The 20,599-nt window shown below is 46.6% G+C and overlaps 1 protein-coding gene across 1 annotated transcript in view; it reads left to right on the plus strand.

The window, feature by feature from the left end:
• Positions 1-20,599, plus strand: part of Nploc4 (NPL4 homolog, ubiquitin recognition factor) — a 62,119-nt gene that overhangs the window by 37,538 nt on the left and 3,982 nt on the right. Inside the window, exons 13-16 of the mRNA XM_005407271.2 lie at positions 12,235-12,306; positions 15,927-16,022; positions 17,148-17,264; positions 19,111-19,213. Coding sequence (XP_005407328.1) covers positions 12,235-12,306; positions 15,927-16,022; positions 17,148-17,264; positions 19,111-19,213 — 388 coding nt within the window. The remainder of the gene's footprint in view (positions 1-12,234; positions 12,307-15,926; positions 16,023-17,147; positions 17,265-19,110; positions 19,214-20,599) is intronic.

The raw sequence follows: 20,599 nt of genomic DNA on the forward strand, positions 1-20,599 counted from the left end.
CCTTGTGTTTCATTTTGGATAATTTCTGTTTTTCCTTCAGTCATTCATCTTTGTGTCTGCAGTGTCTGATCTGTCTGATCTGCTTTTCATCTAGAATATCATCTCCCTCAGACATTGTAGTTTTCATTGCTAGAAGTTTACCTTATCATTTTTATGTTTCCACTTACTTCCCTAAATGTAGAAGATACAGTTGTAATGACTGGTCCAATGTCTTTATCCACAAATTCTGTCACCTGGCATTTTGGTAGACGTGTTAACTGATCTTTGTCAGGTGTACATTGTACTCGGGATTGTGTTCTGGTCCATGTGTCTACTCTTTGGCCCTTGTTAGTATGTCCTGTGGACCTCTGTCTTTCCTTTTCACAGGGGTGATTGTTGCGTGCTGTTCCTTGTATGCTAAGAAGCCAGAGATTCCGAGGCCCCTCTGTTAGGTTGGGCTTTCCTTTGCTCTGGTGGGAAAGTGCAGTGGTGGCAGTCCATATCCATCTGTGTAGCAAGTAGATGATTCTATCTGATATGCATTTTAGCAGGACCTAGCCAGTCTACATTGCTTTTTCCCCATCTCTGGAATGGGGTCCTCCCAGGGTTTCCACTGAGAGCCTGTGGCAGTGTTTGTAAAGAGGAAGCCCACAAAGGCTTTGTGTTCTTGGCCTGGAAAGATAGTTGGAGGGACCATCTATCTGATGGTCAGAAGTTTTTGATTTGGCTCCTGCCTCATGCAGCTCAAATAGGTGGACATCCTGCCTTGGGCACCCTAAAGTATTGCTGACATCTCACAGATTGGCTGGGTGTTTAAAATCCCTATGTCTCCAGCCTTGTTCCTCTAGCCCATGTGCACCCAGTGTCTGCCAGACCCTCCTCTCCTTTGGGACCCTGCAAAAGGAAGGAGAGGGCTTTGGTGTCAGTATCACTGGAACCTCCCTCCCCAGCTGGGGTGCTTTCTTAGCCCCTTCCCCTCTGAAGGTCTTTATCACCTGAGCCTTTGAGATCACAGGTGCTTGCACTGTGCCCTCTGTTGCCTGGGTAAACTAGGCTAACACTATGACCCTTCCAGTGCCTCCCTCCAGTTCTTTGCCATTCAGAATATCAATTGTTTGAGCACCATTTATGAGGAAGCTCTCTTTCTGTCAGTCTAGGTGCCTCTCCTCACTGGTGTATCACAGCTGTGTCTATGGACCCTATTCTGTTCAACTGGCCAGTTTTCCTCTACCAGAATCAGCATTGTCCTGTCTTGATGACTGGCTCTTTGGTTACTCTGCAGACCTAATCCTGCTGCCCCTCTTCGCTTCTCTGCAGCAGACTCAGCCTGAGTGTGAGAATCAGTCTTTCAGGTGGCACCAAAACAGATGGGTCTCCTTGGGGTTTCACTGGGTTTCACTGGCCCCCTAGATGTGGTGAAGGGCTGCACTTGCATTTTCTGATGTCTTCTAGAAGGCTTTAGGGTTTCTTTGTGAAAGTCTTGCCCCTTGTTTGTTAGATTATTCCTAGGTACTGTGTGTGTGTGTGTGTGTGTGTGTGTGTGTGTGAGAGAGAGAGAGAGAGAGAGAGAGAGAGAGAGGGAGGGAGGGAGGGAGAGAGGGAGGCAGAGATAATATTGGAGATTGATCCTAGAGCCTTCACACTAGCTATGACCCCAGCCCACGTATGTATGTATATCTTTTTTTTTTTTTTTAACTTTGGGACAGTCTAATTAAATTAGCCTCAAATTCATGATTCTCCTGCCTCAGCCTCCCAGAGTGCTGGGATTATAGGCATGTGCCACCACCTGGCAATGTATATATATTTTTTTAATAGTGTTCCTGGCAGGAAATGTGCTTTTTTCTGTATCTCATTGTACATTTCTTGCACTTAAGAACTGAACTCAAAGCCAGGTGTGGTGGTGCATGCCTGTAACTCCAGCACTTGGGAGGCTGAGACAGGAGGATCGCTGTGAGTTCGAGGCCCTCCTGGGCTACAAAGTGAGCTCAAGGTCAGCCTGAACTGCATAGTGAAACCCTGTCTCAGAAAAGCAAAAAATAACAAAAAAACCAGGGCTGGGGATACAGCTCAGCGGTACAAGTGCCTGCCTGGCAAGTGCAGGGTCCCAAGTTTGATTCCTGGTAACCACCACCACCCGCCCCCCCCCGCAAAAAAAAAGGCAAAAGAAAACAAACAAACAAACAAAAAAACTGAATTCCTCTGTTTTTTTTTTTTTTTTGGTTTTTCTCCGGTACTGGGAACTGAACTCACAACCTTGTGCTTTCCAGGCAGGCGCTTTGCCGCTGAGCTAAATCCCCAGCCCCTCCTCTGTTGTAAAATGTGTAGTATTTCTATAATCATGCTGTTGCTTTCATGGACTGCTTATTTGTCCTCTTAGTAAAAACAGTCAGGAAGTGTGTACCAAATTGTTTATAACTGTATAGGATTTGACGCTTGTCAAATTGTGTCATGTTTTAGGACAATATCAATCTGAGCAAAAAAAGCTATAAAAGCAAACAAATATTTAAGTAATCCTTTTAGTCTTCCTTGGGCGGGTGATACAGCTCAGCGGCACAGTGCCTGGCTGGCAAGTGCAAGGTGCTGAGTTCGATTCCCAGTACCAAAAAAAAAAAAAAAAAAACTAGGGGAATGCAGTGTGTGTCTTGGCTACTGGGATGTGCTATGTTTCTTGGGCTTCCTTTTAGTCTGCCTATGGACTTTTGTGGTTGAATTTAAAATCTGCCCATAAATGAAACCTGCACCAATATTTACTTGACACTGTTGTTCATCGTGGTGTCATCTGCTGGTCATAAAATTGGAGACAGTCTGGCAGTCCAGTCACAGGGGATGTTAAATTATTGTGCATCTGCACAACAAAGTCTTGGGTGATCACTGAAGGCCTGGTTTAGCCAGTCAGTTACTTAGAGATGTGGGGTTCAGCTCAGAGTATGAAATTTAACAGTGCACCTTTGGAATATAACCTCAATTTACCTTGTGTATTGAAGATATGCATGTGTGTATATGTGTGCACACACACATTTCCATGTGGATTTGTGTGGGGGAGGGACATGGAAAGCCTGCATATACAGGGGAACGTGCTCTTGTACAACCCTGCTCTCTGTCCTGTGCAGTCAGGGAAGCGGAGAGGAACCTTGTTAGAGGAGGAGTGGTGAGCACAGAAACACCTGGCGCTGAGGGAAACAGGAAGGCCTATATGTACACTACTCTGTGTGTGCTCTCAGAGAGCCGAGGCTGTCCATGGAACAAGTGTGGAGGAAGAGCCCTCCCCGAGGAGTTAAGGGCTGCTGCCAATTATATCCCAGACATTCAGGTGGAGGGTGGAAGCTTCCCCTTTTGTCTTTGTGTGCTACCTTCCTTCCTTTGAGTGTCCTCTTGCCATTGGGAACTGGCTGTGCATTTTCATTATGGATACTTGGTCTCTGCAGAAAAATCAGAGAAGATCATATTTGCTGATAATCACCATTTGCATTTATCATAATCCCTTTCATTTCCTGTTCTGTTCTTTTGAGACAGGGTCTTGCTCTGTAGTTTAGGCTGGCTTGGAACTCAGCATGTAGCCCAGGCTGGCCTCAAACTGGTAGTAATCTTCCTGCCTCAGCCTCCCAAGTGCTAGGATTACAGGCATGTGTCACAATGCCCAGCTTCTTTTGAATAAAGAGAAAGAATTATATTTATGCAGAATGATAAATAGCCAAATCACAATGAATTCAGTTAGTGTGTTGATGCTGCTTCAATGTTTCTGGGGTTTTTTTTGGTACCGGGAATTGAACTCAGGACCTTACGCTTGCCAGGCAGGCGCTTATGCCACTGAGCTATATCCCTGGCCCAATGTTTCTGGTTATTGTTAATAACTATCTACTCTCATAGTCTTATACCATCAGAGTGAAATTGCTAGACAAGAAGCTTTTATGTTTTTTGTTTCTCTTTACTTTTCTTTCAGTTTTTTTTTTTTTTTTAAAGGATTGAACCATGGACTTTGAGGTACTGAGCTATACCTATTAGCCTTTTTATTTTTTTTGACGTAGGGTCTTGCAAAGTTGCCCAGACTTGCCTTGAATTTGCAGTCCTCCTACCTCAGCCTTCTGAGTGCTGGGATTATAGGTGCATACCACCATGTCTAGCTTAATTTATATATTAATATACTTTTTAGATTTTTATTTATTTTTAGTATATTTGTATACTTTATCTTAGCCAAACGACTGAAAAGCACAATTTTTTTTTATTAGGAAGACTATAAAATAGATTGCAGCTTTAAGTGCCTACATAGGTATATATGTTACATGCTGGTGACATAGCTGCTCTGGTGGCTCACATGAGTGGGTTTGATGTGGCCCAGGGAACACATCTGACCGTGGGATACCCTCCTGGGGTTACATGTGTATATTTGGACAGGGAGGCTGCTGCAGCTGTGGAGCCTAGTGTAGTCTGCTGGTGGTGGTGTGTTGGGGGGTGACCAGGGCTTTCTGTTGGTTTGTTGAGACCAGACTTGTACAGCCTGGCATGCAGCATTTGATTGGCTCCTGTGTTTTCCTTTAAGGATAATATAGTTAAATCCTTAGTCAGGCCGTTCATCTTAACACTTCGTGTAACTTCCCAGTGAAAGGAAAACTCAGCCTAATGTCTTCAATGTGTATTATACCCTAAATCCTAAAATTTCAGGTATATGTGTGTAACATGGACAAAGCTTTAGCTTTTCCTTTTGAACCCTGGGTTTCTCTGCTTCAAGGCCCTGTGTGCTAAGACACTACACAAAGCAAACTGTCATGCCATCTCTCACTGTTTTCAGTGGCTCTGAACCTGGCCAGGGCTATGCGGCCTTTGGGAACCACTGCGGGCCCCAGCTGGGACTCCTGGGAGTTGCAGTACCAAAGAATTGTCCCTTATGAAGGTGTATGCTGGCTCTGTAGCTGTTCTGCATGGTTAGATAAAACACCTGGTGATGGGGTGGCTCCTGTGTGTTCTTTGTGCTGAGGAGCGTGCCTCATGTCTGCTTCCTGATATCTCAGAAGTGCGACCTCCACTAGACACCTCAGAGATATGATCTGTGGGTGCTGGGCAGTGCATTGCATTCATCTGTGTTGGGAGCAGGTCTGAAATGTTCCTCTGGAAAGTCTGCTGTAGGAATGTTCTCTCATGGCATCCTGTGACACTTGGCGCATGTGCCAGAGGTGTTATAAAAGACCCTTCTGCACACAGAGATTGTGAAACCTCTGGAGCTTTATTCTGAGTCCCTGGAGTACGAGGTCGTGGCTGACCATTGGGAACATGAACTCCCGTGCTTTGGTATCATGCTGTGTTCTTCTCGCTCTGCTGGCTGTGCTAGGAGGGCACACTGCCTTCCCACAGAGGCTTCCTTGAGCTTCACACAGCCAGGGAGAGGGTGGCCTCTGGGCTGCCCCTGGAGGAAGTCCCGTCCTCCCCACAATTTCTAACCTCCTGCCCAGGGCCTGGAGCAGAAAGTGTCCCAAGCCTCTGGGCAGGGTTCACTGGTTGGTGGGTTTGAGAAAACCACCTCAGAACAAGTAAGTGACAGTAAGACTTCCTTAACAGGGGCTTTTAGTTCTGTTACTATAGCTGATAACTTTGTTGCTTTTTATAATATTTCCTTCTCCTTAAGTGATAATTTCTGGCTTTAGTGGCAATAAACTGGCAGCCCCAAGAGCCTGGTGGTGTCCAGCCCAGGGGTTTGCCTGTGTTTTGCAGTCTTTCCCAGGCTCCCTGTCTGCACTATGGCCTCGAGGGGCTGCAAAACTCCAGCAGGTACAAACCTTGCATGGTATGGATGGTGTCCGTGGGACCTTCTGTGCTGACCACATGTAGCTGAGCTGGCTGCCTTCCATTGCCTCCCCCTGGAGAGCCTTGGATGCAGGTCATGGTTCACTGATGCTCAGCTCCATAGACAGCAGTGAAGCAGGCCTTTCCCTTGGACCCCAGATTGTGTTTTTGCATGACACTCAGCAGCACTGACTTGCCTTACTTTGTAGATGCTCTCTTGGTGTTCTTTCATCTGTATTGGAAACACCCAGGAACTACTAGGCACTGCCTGGGGTACCCCACAGCCACTGAAAAGGTGGGGCTATCTGTACTATAGAGACTGCTATCACAGGGAGGGGCTGCTGTCAGCTAAGTGGGACAGGCTGAGGGGTCAGGACAAAGTCAAGGGTAGAGTTTGAATAGGGTAGAGAAGGTGTTGGCTCTGTGGAGATTATTCCAGAGACTGCAGCCTGTTCCCCACATGAACTAACAAGCCAGGTGGCTGTTGTTGCAGAGCAGACTTGGAAAGGGGTTAAGGAAGAGTATGGGCTACTGTGAGTGGGATGGACAAAGTACAGTGTCCAGGCTGAGGGTGTAACAGACCACTGCAGCTCCTGGAGTGAGAGAAGACTAAAGAGAAGGGGCAAGAGCTGAATTATGGGTGTGGTGGCCCATACCCATAATCCCAGCACTTGAGAGGCTGAGGCAGGAGGATTGCTGTGAGTTTGAGGCCAGGCTGGGCCACAAAGTGAGTTCAAGACCAGCCTGAATTGCATAGTAGAAAGAGCAGGAACAGCAATAGTAACTATTAGAGATAGCCCAAGCTCTCAGCCGTGGGAGTGGAGGAAATGGTTCAAGTCTAGGTAAATCCTGGAGGTTAGGGCAGGACCTTCTGAAGTTGAGTGTGCAGGATGAGTGTGAAAAGAGGCAGGAGAGCTCTAAGACTTTTAAATTGGAAGGCTGGGAGCCTTGGCATGTTAATGCATGTGACTTCATCACGCTGGTGGAGCTAGTGGAGGGTGTTGCTTAGGACAATGAGGGACTTGGTCTATGGACTTGGAGGCAGGGTGTGGAGTTGGTATTTAAGGCCATTGGCCTAGATCACATGGTCAGAGAGTGAGAATAAAGGGCCGATCTTGAGCCTCCATCATGGAGATGGTGGGCTTTGGAAGAGGTTGGGAAGGAAAAGTGCACATCAGGGAGCCAGGAGAGAGGAAGTGGAGGCAAGAGTAGCCTGCCTTTGTGGAGGCCAGGGGAGGGCTGATTTACCTGGCATTGCTGCCATCACTCTGGGTCACAGAAGGCTGTTGACCTTGATGGGCAGTACTGTCATGGGAGGGGATAGAGGGGCTGCAGCAACAGCAGCATAGACAACCCTTTCAAGGAACTACACTGCAGTGAGATGGAGGAAGGGACAGTAGCTCATTTGGGGCTTTTTGTGTATGTTGCTGGGATTGGTCCCAGAGCGGGGTGAATGGGCACATAGAGAGGTGCACACACATGGAATGGAGCCATCCACACAGCTTTGGGGAACTTAGAGATGGTCAGTGTGGGAGGGATGTGGGTGTGGAGCTGGTGGGTTGGTGCAGGAAACTTGGGAGTTCTTTTGGACCAGGGAAAGCAGAGTGAGTGGAGATTTGTGAGCTGAGAACCTGGCCCAGGAGCATGGGTGAAGTGGAGGTGGGGCATGGGGGGCTGGCAGCAGGTGTCACTCGGTCATGGATTCATGGATTCACAGGTTCACATGCACTAGGCAGTGCAGTCTTATAAAAGTTAACTTGTGGTATAATTTATATCATTATAAAATCAAATGCCTACTTATTATTAAAAAACAAAAACAGTAATGGTAAATCTATAAGGATACAAAGCGAGCCCCCCTCAGCATCCTTCTGGCACTCATGTATAAATCAGCACCCATGTTGACTGTGAGTTGCACTTGGCCGCAGCCTGCCCTTCTCACCCATACAAACCCCTATGTTCTGAGTGCTTTCTCTGGGCCCTGGGCATGCTGCTATGAGTGAGTCACACCAGGCCCCTCTCCTCATAGATTAGCACAGCACTGAGCATGGGTTGAGCTGTGCCAGCCTGGGCTCCACTTGGCCATACTTCTAGGGAGCACTGTGCCTGCAGGGATCAGCCTATCTGAGATTGGTTGGTGGTATGCTAGCAAGATGCAGAAAGAGCCATGAAAGGTGAGTCCTGGAACATTTCCTACTGGATGTGGCATGAAGAGTGGTCTGGAGGAAGAGATTTGGCAATAGTCCAAGCAACCAGTGCTGTGCCCTAAATCAAGAGAGGCCACAGGCAGAGGGCTGGAACAGGACCCACATCCAGTTAGGAGCTACACTGGACAGGTACTGATAGTGGGGGCTGAGAGAGGTGAGGCTTTTGCTGTAGATGATTTACCGTGGGTGCAGGGATAGAATTGGGAAGTATAGTGTTCCCATGATTCCTATAGCCTTTGTGGTATAGAGATTGTGTGGGGGATGTGGGGAGCCCAGGAACTAGCAGGTCTGAGGGTAAAATACAGGTTTGGGGGCCAGAGCAGAATTACGTCTTGGGAGGACATTAAGAGTCTGAATATCGATTGGGATAGCATGGAAGCCTGTGGGCAGTTGTTGAGGCCCAGAAGCTTAGACAGGAGACCTGGGTTAACAGTGCTAGTCTTAAAACAGTGTAGAAAGCCCAGACTAAAGCCCCCAGACCAGCTGGGGTTGTCAGATGAAGCCAAGAAGTAGGTCAGACAGATTTGTAGACTCTGCACTGCAGGGGCCAGCTTGGGCAGGTGGGAGAGGTGATGGTCCAGCAGGAGATAATGCTAAGATCCTGAGACCAGCAGTGCTTGGGGAAGTGGGGGTCAGAGTGAAGCGAGGGGCATCATTCTTTCTTGGTACTGGCTATTGCAGAAGAGAGGGCATCCCAAGAGCTGGGTGCTAGGTTCTTAGGCTGGGTGCTCAGATTACAGGCCTGTGCCACTGTGCCTGGCCCATTTGATTATTTTCATTGTGAATCTCTTCACGTGCTTAGTTATTTATAAGATGATTCATCATTTTCTGCATTGATTGCTTATGTTTTTATTTTTGTCATATGTTGTACATACAGGCCAGGTTTTCGTTTTCTTTGTTTTTTTTTTTTTTTTTGTACCAGGAATTGAACTCACGACCTCATGCTTGCCAGACAAGCACTGTGCCACTGAGCTATATCTCCAGCCCTCCTTTCTTTGTAATTTTTACATAGAAGAGCTAGATTTAAAAAAAAAAAAAAAAGAACTGGACTATTTTTTTACTTTGGAGATACTTTCATCTGTTTTCATTATTTCTGTCTTTGTCATCATATGTTCAAAATAATTCTTTACTGCATATTACCTAAATATTATTTTGATGCTTTTATGATGTAATTTTAACATTCATTGACCATTTGTGCATTGTATTGATACAAAGTAGGAATCTAATTTTAGATGTTTGTTTAGCTGACCTGATGCTACATTTACCCTAGACCTGCTGTTCATGACTCCTTATATCTTAACACACAGTCCCTGAAACGTCTGGTCATAGTTTTGTTTTCCCCTTGCAGTGCTGGTAGTAGATGAGCTGCCAGGGCCAGGGCCTGTGGCTTCAGTTTCCATACATATGTCCTGACCTCACAGCCCAGCACTAGTGTGAAGCACAGTGTGGGATAGCTCACAACCTGAGTTCTCAGTGTGGATGAGCTTTCTCTAGCCCTCCTGAATCTGCTAGCTGCTTGATCTTTGGGTAACTAACTGGTCGTTTCTCAGCCAACATTGGGCACAACAGCCGTGCCTGTGATGTGTAGAGTTGTGAGGAGCAAGTGGGCCTGCCCATGGGGTCCAACCTAGACCAGGACAACAAGAGCATGCTTATGGACTACACTGTGCTCTGGTAACTTGCCAGATGAAGTGCTGGTTGACTTATCCCTTCCTGCCAATTCTCATCAGAGAAGCAGCACACTCAGAGTTTGGCCCACTGTCTCCAAAGCAAGGTGGTACTAGCCATAGTTGCTGCTGTCCTACAACAAGCCCATGTGCTCAGGATTCACAAAGACTCCCATCTGTGCATTTTTCTTTGATGTCAAGATCATAGCACTGCTGCTTCCAGACGTGTCCCGTGGTACACAGTGAGGCTTTGGGGACTGTGGTTTCTGGGTCTCCTGGTGTCTCACTCCAGGTAGAGATAAAATTGCTGACACTTTGCCGGCTGCCAGACTTAGAATTAAGACATCTTTCTCCTAGCACATTCCATCTGACATTTGCTAAAGCCTATAAAAAGTAATTGCCTTTAAAAATGGTATGTAGGGATAGGGATTGGCTGGCAAGAACATTTGAGTGAAGGCATGGGGGAGAGATAGAAGTTACCTGTTTTTTCCCCCAGGGAAAAAAGCAGGATATAACACCTTTATTTTCTTGGGGAACAGAGAAGGTACAGTTGGGTAGTTAAATTTGAACGAGATTATCATGACACAAAAAAGAGAGGGGCATTTAACAAGAAAATTCCCTAGAGGGGAAGATTAAAGTGAACAGGTGCTAGAAAAATGTTTCTGCATATTAGAGCTTAATTAGATTTGAAGATGAATTCCAGATGGGGTAATTACGTGTGAGTTGTTGCAGGTTATTTCTTGTAGGGGCAAGCATGTATTTTTGGAAATGGTGATTTAGTTTGATTGAGTTGATTCCTGCCTCCTATCATATCTCCTTCATCAAGAAACTGCCTCCTCTGAGGTCCTGGGCCCCACTTAGCAGCTCCCAACTTTGGGACCCCTGTTGCAGCTGGCAGAACCATAGGCTGTGCTGACCACATGGCCACCTGTGTAGCAAAAGACAAATGACTCTTACCACATGGGGTAGAAAGTTGTTTCAGCTTCAGAAGAGGCAGCTTGCAGGGACGTGGCATTTGCCAGGGAGGGCACAGCCTACCTGACCTGAAAGTGGAGTCAGAGTGAGTGCTCCTCATGCACCCAGCTGGTTAGGTGTATTTGTAGAGTTCTATTTTCTTTTTTCTTTTTTGTTTTTTGGTACCAGGAATCAGACTCAGGACCTCGTACTTGCCAGGGAGGTGCTATGCCACTGGGCTATATCCCCGGCCCCTGGTTAGGTGTATTTGGACCATTCCACTGAGAGGAAAGGGCCAGTCTTCATTTGTGGCACTTACAGTGGCAAATAGATTGGTAGTTTTTTTTTTGTGTGTGTGTGTGTGTGTACTGGGAATCGAACTCAGGACCTCGTGCTTGCCAGGCAGGCGCTTGTGCCGCCGAGCTATATCCCCGGCTACGGTGGCAAATAGAGAAAAGGGAGGAGACTAATAAATAGAGACATATTTCAGACTAGAAATTTAAAACAAGGAACAAGACCAGTTGGATTCAGGGATGTCCCATTAGGATGGCAGAGTAGTTTGACTCAGGAGCAGCTTGTGATGATTGAAAAGTCAGCACAGCTCTCTGTCCCCAGAAGTTGTGGATATGTGGGGAATGCCTCTCACACACTTGGGGACATGTGCTTGGCAACCAGTTCCGGTCTGGGAAGTTCAATAAACGTAAACTTTTATGTAAGGGCCTGTAATTGGAAATTATGGATGTATAACTTATATATGGCTCAATGAATGATTTATATAATGTTAAGTGATGATTTAGATAGAAAATATAGCCCCTCCTGTAGAATCTTTAATGAAAAATGTTGGTTCTGATGAATTTATTTCTAGAGCTCTGTTGGAACTCAGCATGTTTGACATAAATCAGATCTAATTGTCACTTTATGATTAATGAACATACGCTGGCCGTTTCTTCCCATAATTAAACTTTATGTTCTGTGCATCTGACAAAGCAAAACAAGTTCAGACTTTGACAGATTGGTGGCGGTGTTCCTGTGGCTTTGTATTTGTGTGGGTGCTCGTTTGTGCGCGTCTTTGTCAGTGCACAGTACTTACTACCCATAGCTGGGTTAGCAGAGGCTTGAGTGACATTTCTAAGAGTTAGCAGTCAGAGTGTGAGACTTGGAGTGGTTGCAGAGGTGGATGGGCACAGACCAGTCCCGACAAGGGAGTGTGGCCCTGCTGCCTCTGCCTTTCAACTGGCTCCAAGTTCAGTGCTGACGGTGGTAGTAGGGGAGCACTCTCCCTTGTGGAGGCTCCCAGTCGCCTGACAATATGGCTATTCTGTCCTGAAGAGCTCTAATCTCTCAGAAGTGATGCCAGGTGAATTGGTTGCAAAAATGTATATATTTTCCTTTTGCTTTTTATGCACCTCAATGAGGATTTTAATTTAAAAGGTGAGATGTTGCCAGGCATGGTGGCACATGCCTGTGATCCTAGCACTCAGGAGGCTGAGGCAGGAAAATTGCCACCAGTTGGAGGCCAGCCTAGACTACATAATGAGACCTTGTCTTAAGATAAATAAATAAAATTTAAAAAGTAAGGGGTAAGGTGTTTGTAGAAGGAACATTATGTCACTAGTCACCTTCACTCAATGGCCATTCACCTTTGATTATTTCAGGATATAGACAAGTTTGGCAACGAGATCACTCAGCTGGCCCGGCCCCTACCTGTGGAATATCTGATCATAGACGTAAGTGCTCCTCATGCTTGCCCTGCACAGGCTGCCCTTTGGGTGTCGTGGAGGTCTGGGCGTGGGTGGAGGTCATTCACAGGGAAGCCAGTGATCCTTGCACTGCACTTTCTGCCGCATGTGGGGCAGAGGATGTTTGCGAAGTTATCGAGCCCCCAGTGTTCTGGAACATTCATAGTTTTTTTTTCTTCTCTCTGTCCCTGTTTGAGGAACTGTTTTTATTTATTTATTTATTTATTTTCTCCAATCAGATTTTATTAATAGATTTTAGATACTCATAATGATCACATTCATCATAGAGAATTTGTACCTGTATGTGATATAACTTGATTCTTTTTTTTTTCCCATTTCCCTCTTCTCCCCTGAAACCCTCTTGCCCTCCCCATTTACAAAAGCTTTGTTTTTTCTAAGTTTTCTTTTTTACTTTTCCCTTCTTTTCCTTTCTCCTTCCCCCATTCCTTATTCCCCTCCCCATTTGAACATTTTCTTCCTATTTTACAGTACCTGTTATACATTTTTGTCCTTATTTACATTTTTGGTTTCTCACACCAGAAAAATAGTGCAGTATTTACATGTGTGTCCACTTTATTTCACTTTAAAAAATGGTCTCAAGGTGTATCCATTTACCTAGAAATGTCTCAGGCTTATCCTTCTTTATGGCAGACTAGTACTCCATTATATAAAAAACCACATCTTTATCCATTCACCAGTTGATGGGCCTTTGGGCTGTTTCCAAGATTTGGCTATTACAAACTGTGTCACTATAAACATGGGTATGCATATATTCCTGTGGTATGATGGTTTTAATTCTTTCAGGAAGATACCAAGAAGGGGAATAGCTAGGTTAAATGGAACCTCTATCTAGTTCTAGTTTTTCTGAGGAACATTCACGGTTTTAAGGACTATTTCTTGTAGTTTCAGGTTTTTATATCCTTGAAAACAACCTGGGGATTAAATTTCCCCATACTGAAGTATAGAAGACCCTGCCTCTGGCCCAGCAGCTCTGGAAGGCAGCAAGCAGGGCTTAGTTCTGAGGGTAACCCACAGATTTGCCACGTACTCTGGGCTTGGTTGGGGCTGCCTGCCAGACCACGGCTGCAACAGCCAAAGTGCTTCTATGACTTGTTGTCCTTTAAAGTGAGGATCAACATGGTTTCCTAGGTGGAGCTTCTGGAGCCAAGATGGGTGGCTCTGCTGCTGTATTTCCCCAAATCTCTTCTCCTTTTTGGAGGCATCTCATGGTCACAAAGATGAGACCAAACCACTGGCCACAGGGCAGTAGATACTTCAGGACAAAACCTTATGCTTTTGATATAGCTGGTGTATCACTGCTTGCATGAGCTTTGTCCACAGGGGCAAAAGTGGCTCATTCCCTATGCTGCTGTGTGCCAGGATCCATTCAAGCTACATTTCAGCTCAGGACAGGCATGGATTCAGGCAGTAAAATACCATTGCATTTGGAGCCGTGGATCCCCTGAGCCAAGCCCACTGATGCTCTATTCCAATTGACAGCTCTTGAGAACATATTTATTACCTAGGCTATAAAGGCATCTGTTTTTTAGACTACCTAGGGTGTAATTAAGATGAAAACAGATTGATGGAACATACACTGAGGAGGGGTCGGCATGATTTAGCTGCGTCTCCTCCTGCCCCTCTTCTGTGGGAAGTGAAATTCTTGCCACAGTGTGCTCTTTAGCAGTGCTTGGTTGCTGGGAAAGGATTCTGCCTTGGGACCCCAAGTTCTCCATCCCTGTGGAAGTGAGGGCTGGGGAATCCCTTGAGAGCAGGTGCCCACAGAAATGTGTTCACCTCCTTGTGTAGTGCCAGAGGGCCTGGGTACAGGCCTAGGCCAGGTCCAGCTGCTATGCTGCTGCTGACAGGGGTAGGGTGGAGTACGTGCTAAAACCCACACCCTTGGTTTTGCTAGGCAAGTGCTCTACCACTGAACTATACCCCCAGCCCTTTCTTAGATTTATTTTTGAGATATGGTCTTGCTGACTTGCCCAGGCTGGCCTTGAATTTATGATCTACTGCCTTAGCTGGAATTACAGCTGTGCGCCTGGCTGCTGTTCTTGAAACTAAGGATAAGGGTGGCTATTTCAGGCAGGGAAAGTACAAACCAGTGTTTCCTGGGCTTCTGTGGAGATACTGGTGCATTATCTAGTTCATAGCTCCAAGACAGACTAGGTAGGGAGAGGGCTTAGGTACAAGACAAAGGAGCTGGACCCTTGGGGTGGTCACTTGGGGCCCTGTGGACTTTGATTCTGTCACTCCCCAGGAGCCCCTTAAAGGGCTAGCAAATGTCTCTCCTGCTTGACTAGTTTGCTGTTGTGTGTTCTGCAATTGCCCCTCTACTCCTGCCTTTGTCTTTCCAAAAGGAAAGCCCAAGTGGCCCCAGGATTTTGTTTCTGTAGTATGGGCACACACATCCCTATCTTTAGAGCCATAACTGCAACCAGGACTGAGTGGCATGCATGCCAGCCCTGCACTGGGCACCTTCAAGAGCCACTCCTGTCATCTCTGTCCCCCAGGTGAGGAGAGTGAGGCCAAACAACCAGCATGTCACTGTGGCCCAAGTCGTCACTGTGGCCCTGCTGCTGCACAGCCTGTGTGTGAAAGACCAGCTGGCCCCCTTTAGCTCATTTTTCCAGAGTGCTGACGCTGGCACAGTTGACTGCAGAAACAGCTTGCTGCCTTTGCTGATGCGGAAAACAGACCAGAACAATGTTTCATTCTTTAGAAGTTGTCCCTCAGGAGCCACAATAGCTACCCTAAATCTGAAAAGGGGCGTGACCTGCTCCTGCTAGTGTCCCATGCAGAGGAAAGCCGCATCAGCCAGAGGTGGTTGATAGCTCACACTTGGGTGCTTTTGTGTGCCGGGGCATCTGCTGAGAGGAATAAAACCTGAGTTTGTATTGATTCATTCACATTCACCACTGTCCTCGTAGTTTCTATGGATTACATGTTAGATTTAAAATGCCCTCTGCTGTTCCTAAAGCATGTTGGAGCCAAACCAAGGACTTGGGTCCCCTTTATGGAAGCTCTTAACACCAAGTCACCCTTCTTTGAGGGAGAAGAGGGCCTGTGATTCTCACCCCACCTGCAAAGCCTGTTCAGCCTCTACAAGCAGCTTTGCAGCAGCCTGTTGGAGTTGCTCTGCTTCATAGCTGACTTTAAATAGCTTCCAAGCCTGGGATGTGAACTTTGCACCTCCTAAGATGGCCTCCTACCTCTTCCATTTCCTTCCAATAATGCTGTTGGCTTGGGCCAGGGGCAAGCCAGCTCTCTGTTGCCCATGGCAGAATGCAGTGGTGTGAGACTCTCAGACAGTCCCATCTTGAGCTGGGGCTGCAGAGGCTAGTGCATAGCTAGGAGCTGCCCAGATGCATGTGATTTGAAAACCACATTCTTCAGCTTGTTTCCCAGTCTCACAGCTTGAAATGTTCCATTTGGGGACAACAGTAATAGTTAACTGACACTTTCAGTATGGAGCTTGTAGGATTCTTAGAATCCCTGTGTGTGTGACTTGCCCCAGCATTTGCTGGGGCTACTTGGGTGAACCTGACCATATCCACACTGTTATCAGCAGAGTTTATCTTGGTTGTGTTTTTCTTCTTTAGATCACAACAACCTTCCCTAAGGATCCAGTTTACACATTTTCTATTTCACAAAATCCGTTTCCTATTGAAAACCGAGATGTACTAGGTGAGACACAGGTAAGCTCTTCAATTTTGGTTTCCCAGAAATTGCCACACTTTGAAACTCCCATCATTTTTCTTGCAGCAAGTCCCATGAGAGAGACCTTTTTTGAGGGCATGTGTATCATGTGGGCACCTCTCCTTTCTAGGTGATAGATGGCTGCAGTATAAGTCCTTGGCCTACAATCTTGCCTGAAGTACCATTCTCAGTTGACTGCTTAATTTTTCTAAAATATATTAGTCACTTTGTGTGGTTGGTTGGTCCATTAATAAATGTACATTTGTGGAACTGAGCAGTGGAAACAGTCTTGCTTCCTTGTTGCTGTGCCCTCATCTCCACTGCAGGCCAGGAGGCCTCATTGTAGCATGATGTGTGGTACCAGAAGGCTCGTTGCTCAAGCTGCTCTCACCAGCAGCTCAAGCTTGACCAGGGTTTGCCATTACTGCCTTAAGCACATAGGCATTCTGGGCTCCACCTCCGCCTGGATGGCAGCTTGGTACCCATGTTTCAGACAAGCTTAACTGAGGAATTCCTGTAAGTGAATTTTCTTCTACTGTGGTTTATTGGTAAAACCTCTTCTGGTGCTCTGCTTCCTCACTCCTGTTTCCTGGGGGACATGGGGTATTTGTCAGGGGGAAAGGGAGCCCTTTTGGGGCTCCCGTACTCAGTGCTATTGGGACATATTCACACTGGGCCATGACTGCCCTCTCTGTTCCACCTCCTCACTCTGTGCTGCCCTAGCTCAGGAGGGCAGCCAGACAAGAGAGAGCAGATGGGTCTCCTACCTGTTCTGAAGTGGTCCGTTTCTTCAGACACTCTACTTCAAAGGAAAGGGGCATTTTGCATCTGACTATTTCATGCTGAGTGAGCTTCTACACTTGTTTCCTCACACACCTTGGTCCTTTCACACCGTGTTAGGCAGGTATGTTGAGCACTTCCCCTGCCTAGGAGGGTCAGATGTTTACTTTGGGCTATTTGTGCCTCTTTTTCTTGGACCCTCTCCAGTGGTTACAGAAGAGAGGGTGAGATTTCCCTTAGCGTTACGTGTTGTCTTAGTAGCTGGCAGCTTCCCTCAGGATCTGGCTCTAGAAGTGATAACACAGTGTCCATGTTTCTTCTCTCTCCTGCCCCTTTGTCTGCAGGACTTCCACAGTTTGGCCACCTATTTGTCCCAGAATACTTCATCTGTGTTCTTGGATACCATTTCGGATTTCCACCTCTTGCTGTTTCTGGTCACCAATGAAGTTATGCCTCTGCAGGTAGGATCCGAGCTAGAAGAGATGCCCCTTGACTCCCTTTTCTCAAACCAGAGTGTGGTAGGAAGCCGAGTGAAACCTGGTATCAAAGGTCATCTCCTTGTGGCTGTGTGGGTATGTGTGGGCAGCAGCTTTTCAGAGGGGTCTGTGATGGAAAGATGAACGTTGTCACCATGGCCTCCATGGCAAAGGACCGTATTGTTGATTATAATCTCCTAGAAGATGAATGAGTTGAGAAAACTAGGATCCCCCAGTGTAGACAGTCTCTGCCCTGACAGCAAGCTCGTTGCTGACATCTTGCCTTAGCCTAGAGGCTTGGCCAACTTCCAGGCCCCACATGTGCAGCTGCACAGTTGGCATTCAGGAGACACACCATGGGGAAGGAAAGGGCCAGTGCTTTGTAGACCACAGGTGCTCTCTAGGCCGATCAGGGTACCTCTCTAGGCAGTGGGTCCTTCCAGGAGGCTTCTGCATGTGCCATGGTGTGGGTGTTGTCCTGTGACCCTTTCTTCTCTGCCTAAACCTTGAAGAAACACCAGGGAAGGAGGGAGGCCTCTTTCTGAACCTTATAGCACTTACTCAGCACCTTTCCCAAAGGAGACAGAGTAGAGCCCTTAGGGCATTTTTGTGTCAGGTAGTCTGTAGCTATTCTTCTATCTACTGGGTTTATTTATTTATTGATGAGGCAAGATCTTGCTATGTAGCCCAGGCTGGCTTTGAACTCCCAGTAATCCTTCTGCCTCCACCTACTGAGTGCTGGGATTATAGGTGTGCACTACCACGCCCAGCTGCTGGGTTTATTTTGTAGCTATTTTGTCACCAAACCACCCACTCTGATACTGGACATCAAGTACCCTGTGGCTTTTGCTACCCCTCTGTCTCTTCTCCAGTTACTCCAGGAAACTTTACCTCCTGTCACAGAGTCAGCCCTGCCACCCTGGGTCAGGAATGACAGGAGAGGCTCCCTGTGTGTCAGAGCAACCTTATTAGTAAATGTGACTGCAATTATTCTTAAAAAACATTTGGTGGGGCCTGCTGTGGTGATGCATACCTGTAATCATACCATGCAGGAGGTTCACAAATTCAAGCCAGCCTGGGCAACTTAGCCATGTAGGAGACCCTATCTCAAAATAGGAAATAAAAAAAGAGCTGGGGCTGTAGCTCAGTAAAGGACATGGGTTCAGTTCCCATTACCAAAACAGGAAAGAAAATATTTATTAGTTGACTAAGTCTTGCAGTCTTTATCAAGCCCTCACTGTTCTAATTCTCTGCATGTTGATACTGGAGGCTGAGGATGTGGAGTGTGGTTTCCAGACACAATGGAGAAGAGAAAGAGGCAGAGGGTAAAGTGTGAGGAAGAGGATGGGTCCTATAAGCTGGCCTCCTCTCTCTCTATCCCTTCCTCTAGGACCGAGGACATAACCCTCTGACCCCTGGGCTGTTCGGCCGCCACTCTCAGCCCATGACAGAGAGTGCAGATGCCTACTCTGGGCTGTTTGGGAAGAATTTAAATTTTAGCTCACTCTAACATTTGTATTTATAGACCCAAATTGGGCATTTTGTGTTACATAGTGAGAGCCTATTCTTTTTTTTTTTTTTTTTTTCTTTTGAGACAGGGTTTTGCTGTGTAATCCAGGCAACCTTGAATTCACTATGTAGCCCAGGCTGGCCTTGAACTTATGGCAGTCTTCCTGCCTCAGCCTCCAAGTGCTGGTATTACAGGTGTGCACCATCACACCCAGGAGCCTCTTCAGTTTTTAAAATTCCCTCTGAAATATGTCTTGATGTTGAAGATAAAATTGGTAAAAGCAGAGCAAGATGGAACCTTTTTTTTTTTTTGGTGTCTCAGGACAGCATCAGCCTGCTGCTGGAGGCAGTGAGGACCAGAAATGAAGAGCTGGCACAAACGTGGAAGAAGTCTGAGCAGTGGGCCACCATCGAGCAGCTGTGCAGTAAGTGCCCCCCACCCACCCACCAAGAGCTGCAGCTGCAGCCCCTTACACCTGGACTTCTGACCCTGGTGCATCCTGGGGAGCCATGGACAAGGGGAAAAGCATAGACAGGACCTCCCTGCTGGGCACATGCTGTGCTCACTGACAGCATATGTATTGTCCAGGCCTCAGGACGTAGGCGTGCTTGGCTTTGTGAGTTGAATATAGATGAGTATACCAGATATGTGCATCCTCACTTCCCAGGCACCCCTGTCTGAAAAGATATCTGTGTTTTCCATCCCTATGAGACATTTGGCACTGGCCCTATACTTTAATGGTATAAAAACTCAGATCCCACGGCAGCAGGTGATGGGATCTGGGCCTGTCCCCTGCAGCAGCTTTTGCCTGAGAGCTCCTTGTGTTCATCAGTGCTCACTGTGCTGAAATATTCAGCGTGTGATTGTAGATTAATAGTAGAGTGCCACCTATAACAGCATCATGAGACATGTAGCACTAGAGGCACCCCAAGAGGGCCAGGCAAGAGCTCTGTGTTGGAAGGTAGTTGTTGCCAGAAGAGCTACTAAATGGGAAATACATCATTTTTCTTGGCTGGAAGAGGTAATATATCTTTATTTTTTTATTTTTTTATTTTTTTTGGTTTTTCTCCGGTACCGGGAACCGAACTCACGACCTTGCGCTTGCCAGGCAGGCGCTTTTGCCGCTGAGCTAAATCCCCAGCCCCGGTAATATATCTTTAAGGTGTCAGTTTTTTTTTGTTTTTTTTTTTCTTCTTAATGTTTTCAGACAGTCTCTTTGCCTCAGCTTCCCAGAGTGTTAAAATTACTGGTTTGTACTATCATGCCCAGCTTTTTGTTTTGTTTTGTTTTGTTTTTGGTACCAGGAATCAAATTCAGAACCTTGTGCTTGCCAAACCAGCACTTGTGCCATTGAGCTATATCCCTGGCCGTGTTTTTGTTTCTGTTGTCATAAAAATCAATAAGTCCTAAAATTCATTTAGAGGCAGAGGACCTAGAAGAGTGAAGACAATCTTACCAGACAGGACAGGAACTGGAAACCTTGCCCTGCTGAACTCAAAGCTACAGTGCTTAGTGCTTGAGGCAGTCTGTGCTATGTGAGGATGAGCAGCATGAGGGCAGCAGAGTGGGGCATTGCTGGCAGCAGGAACCTGAAAGAGGATAGGCTTCACTGAGACATCTGGCTGGGCATCTCTGGGGACCCGATGAACCTGGAACTCAGCAGTGAGCAGTGTTATTTACAGAAACCAGTTCAGCAGAGCTTGTGGGCCTACTGATGAGGCCTAAAACTATAGAGTATTTATGTGTTCAAAAACAGAGCATCTTGCTAAGTGTGTTATACATGCCTATTTTCACAGCTTTAGCGTAGGAA

The sequence above is a fragment of the Chinchilla lanigera genome, unplaced genomic scaffold (genome assembly GCF_000276665.1).
Source record: "Chinchilla lanigera isolate Chin_1 unplaced genomic scaffold, ChiLan1.0 scaffold00105, whole genome shotgun sequence".
Lineage (NCBI taxonomy): Eukaryota > Metazoa > Chordata > Mammalia > Rodentia > Chinchillidae > Chinchilla > Chinchilla lanigera.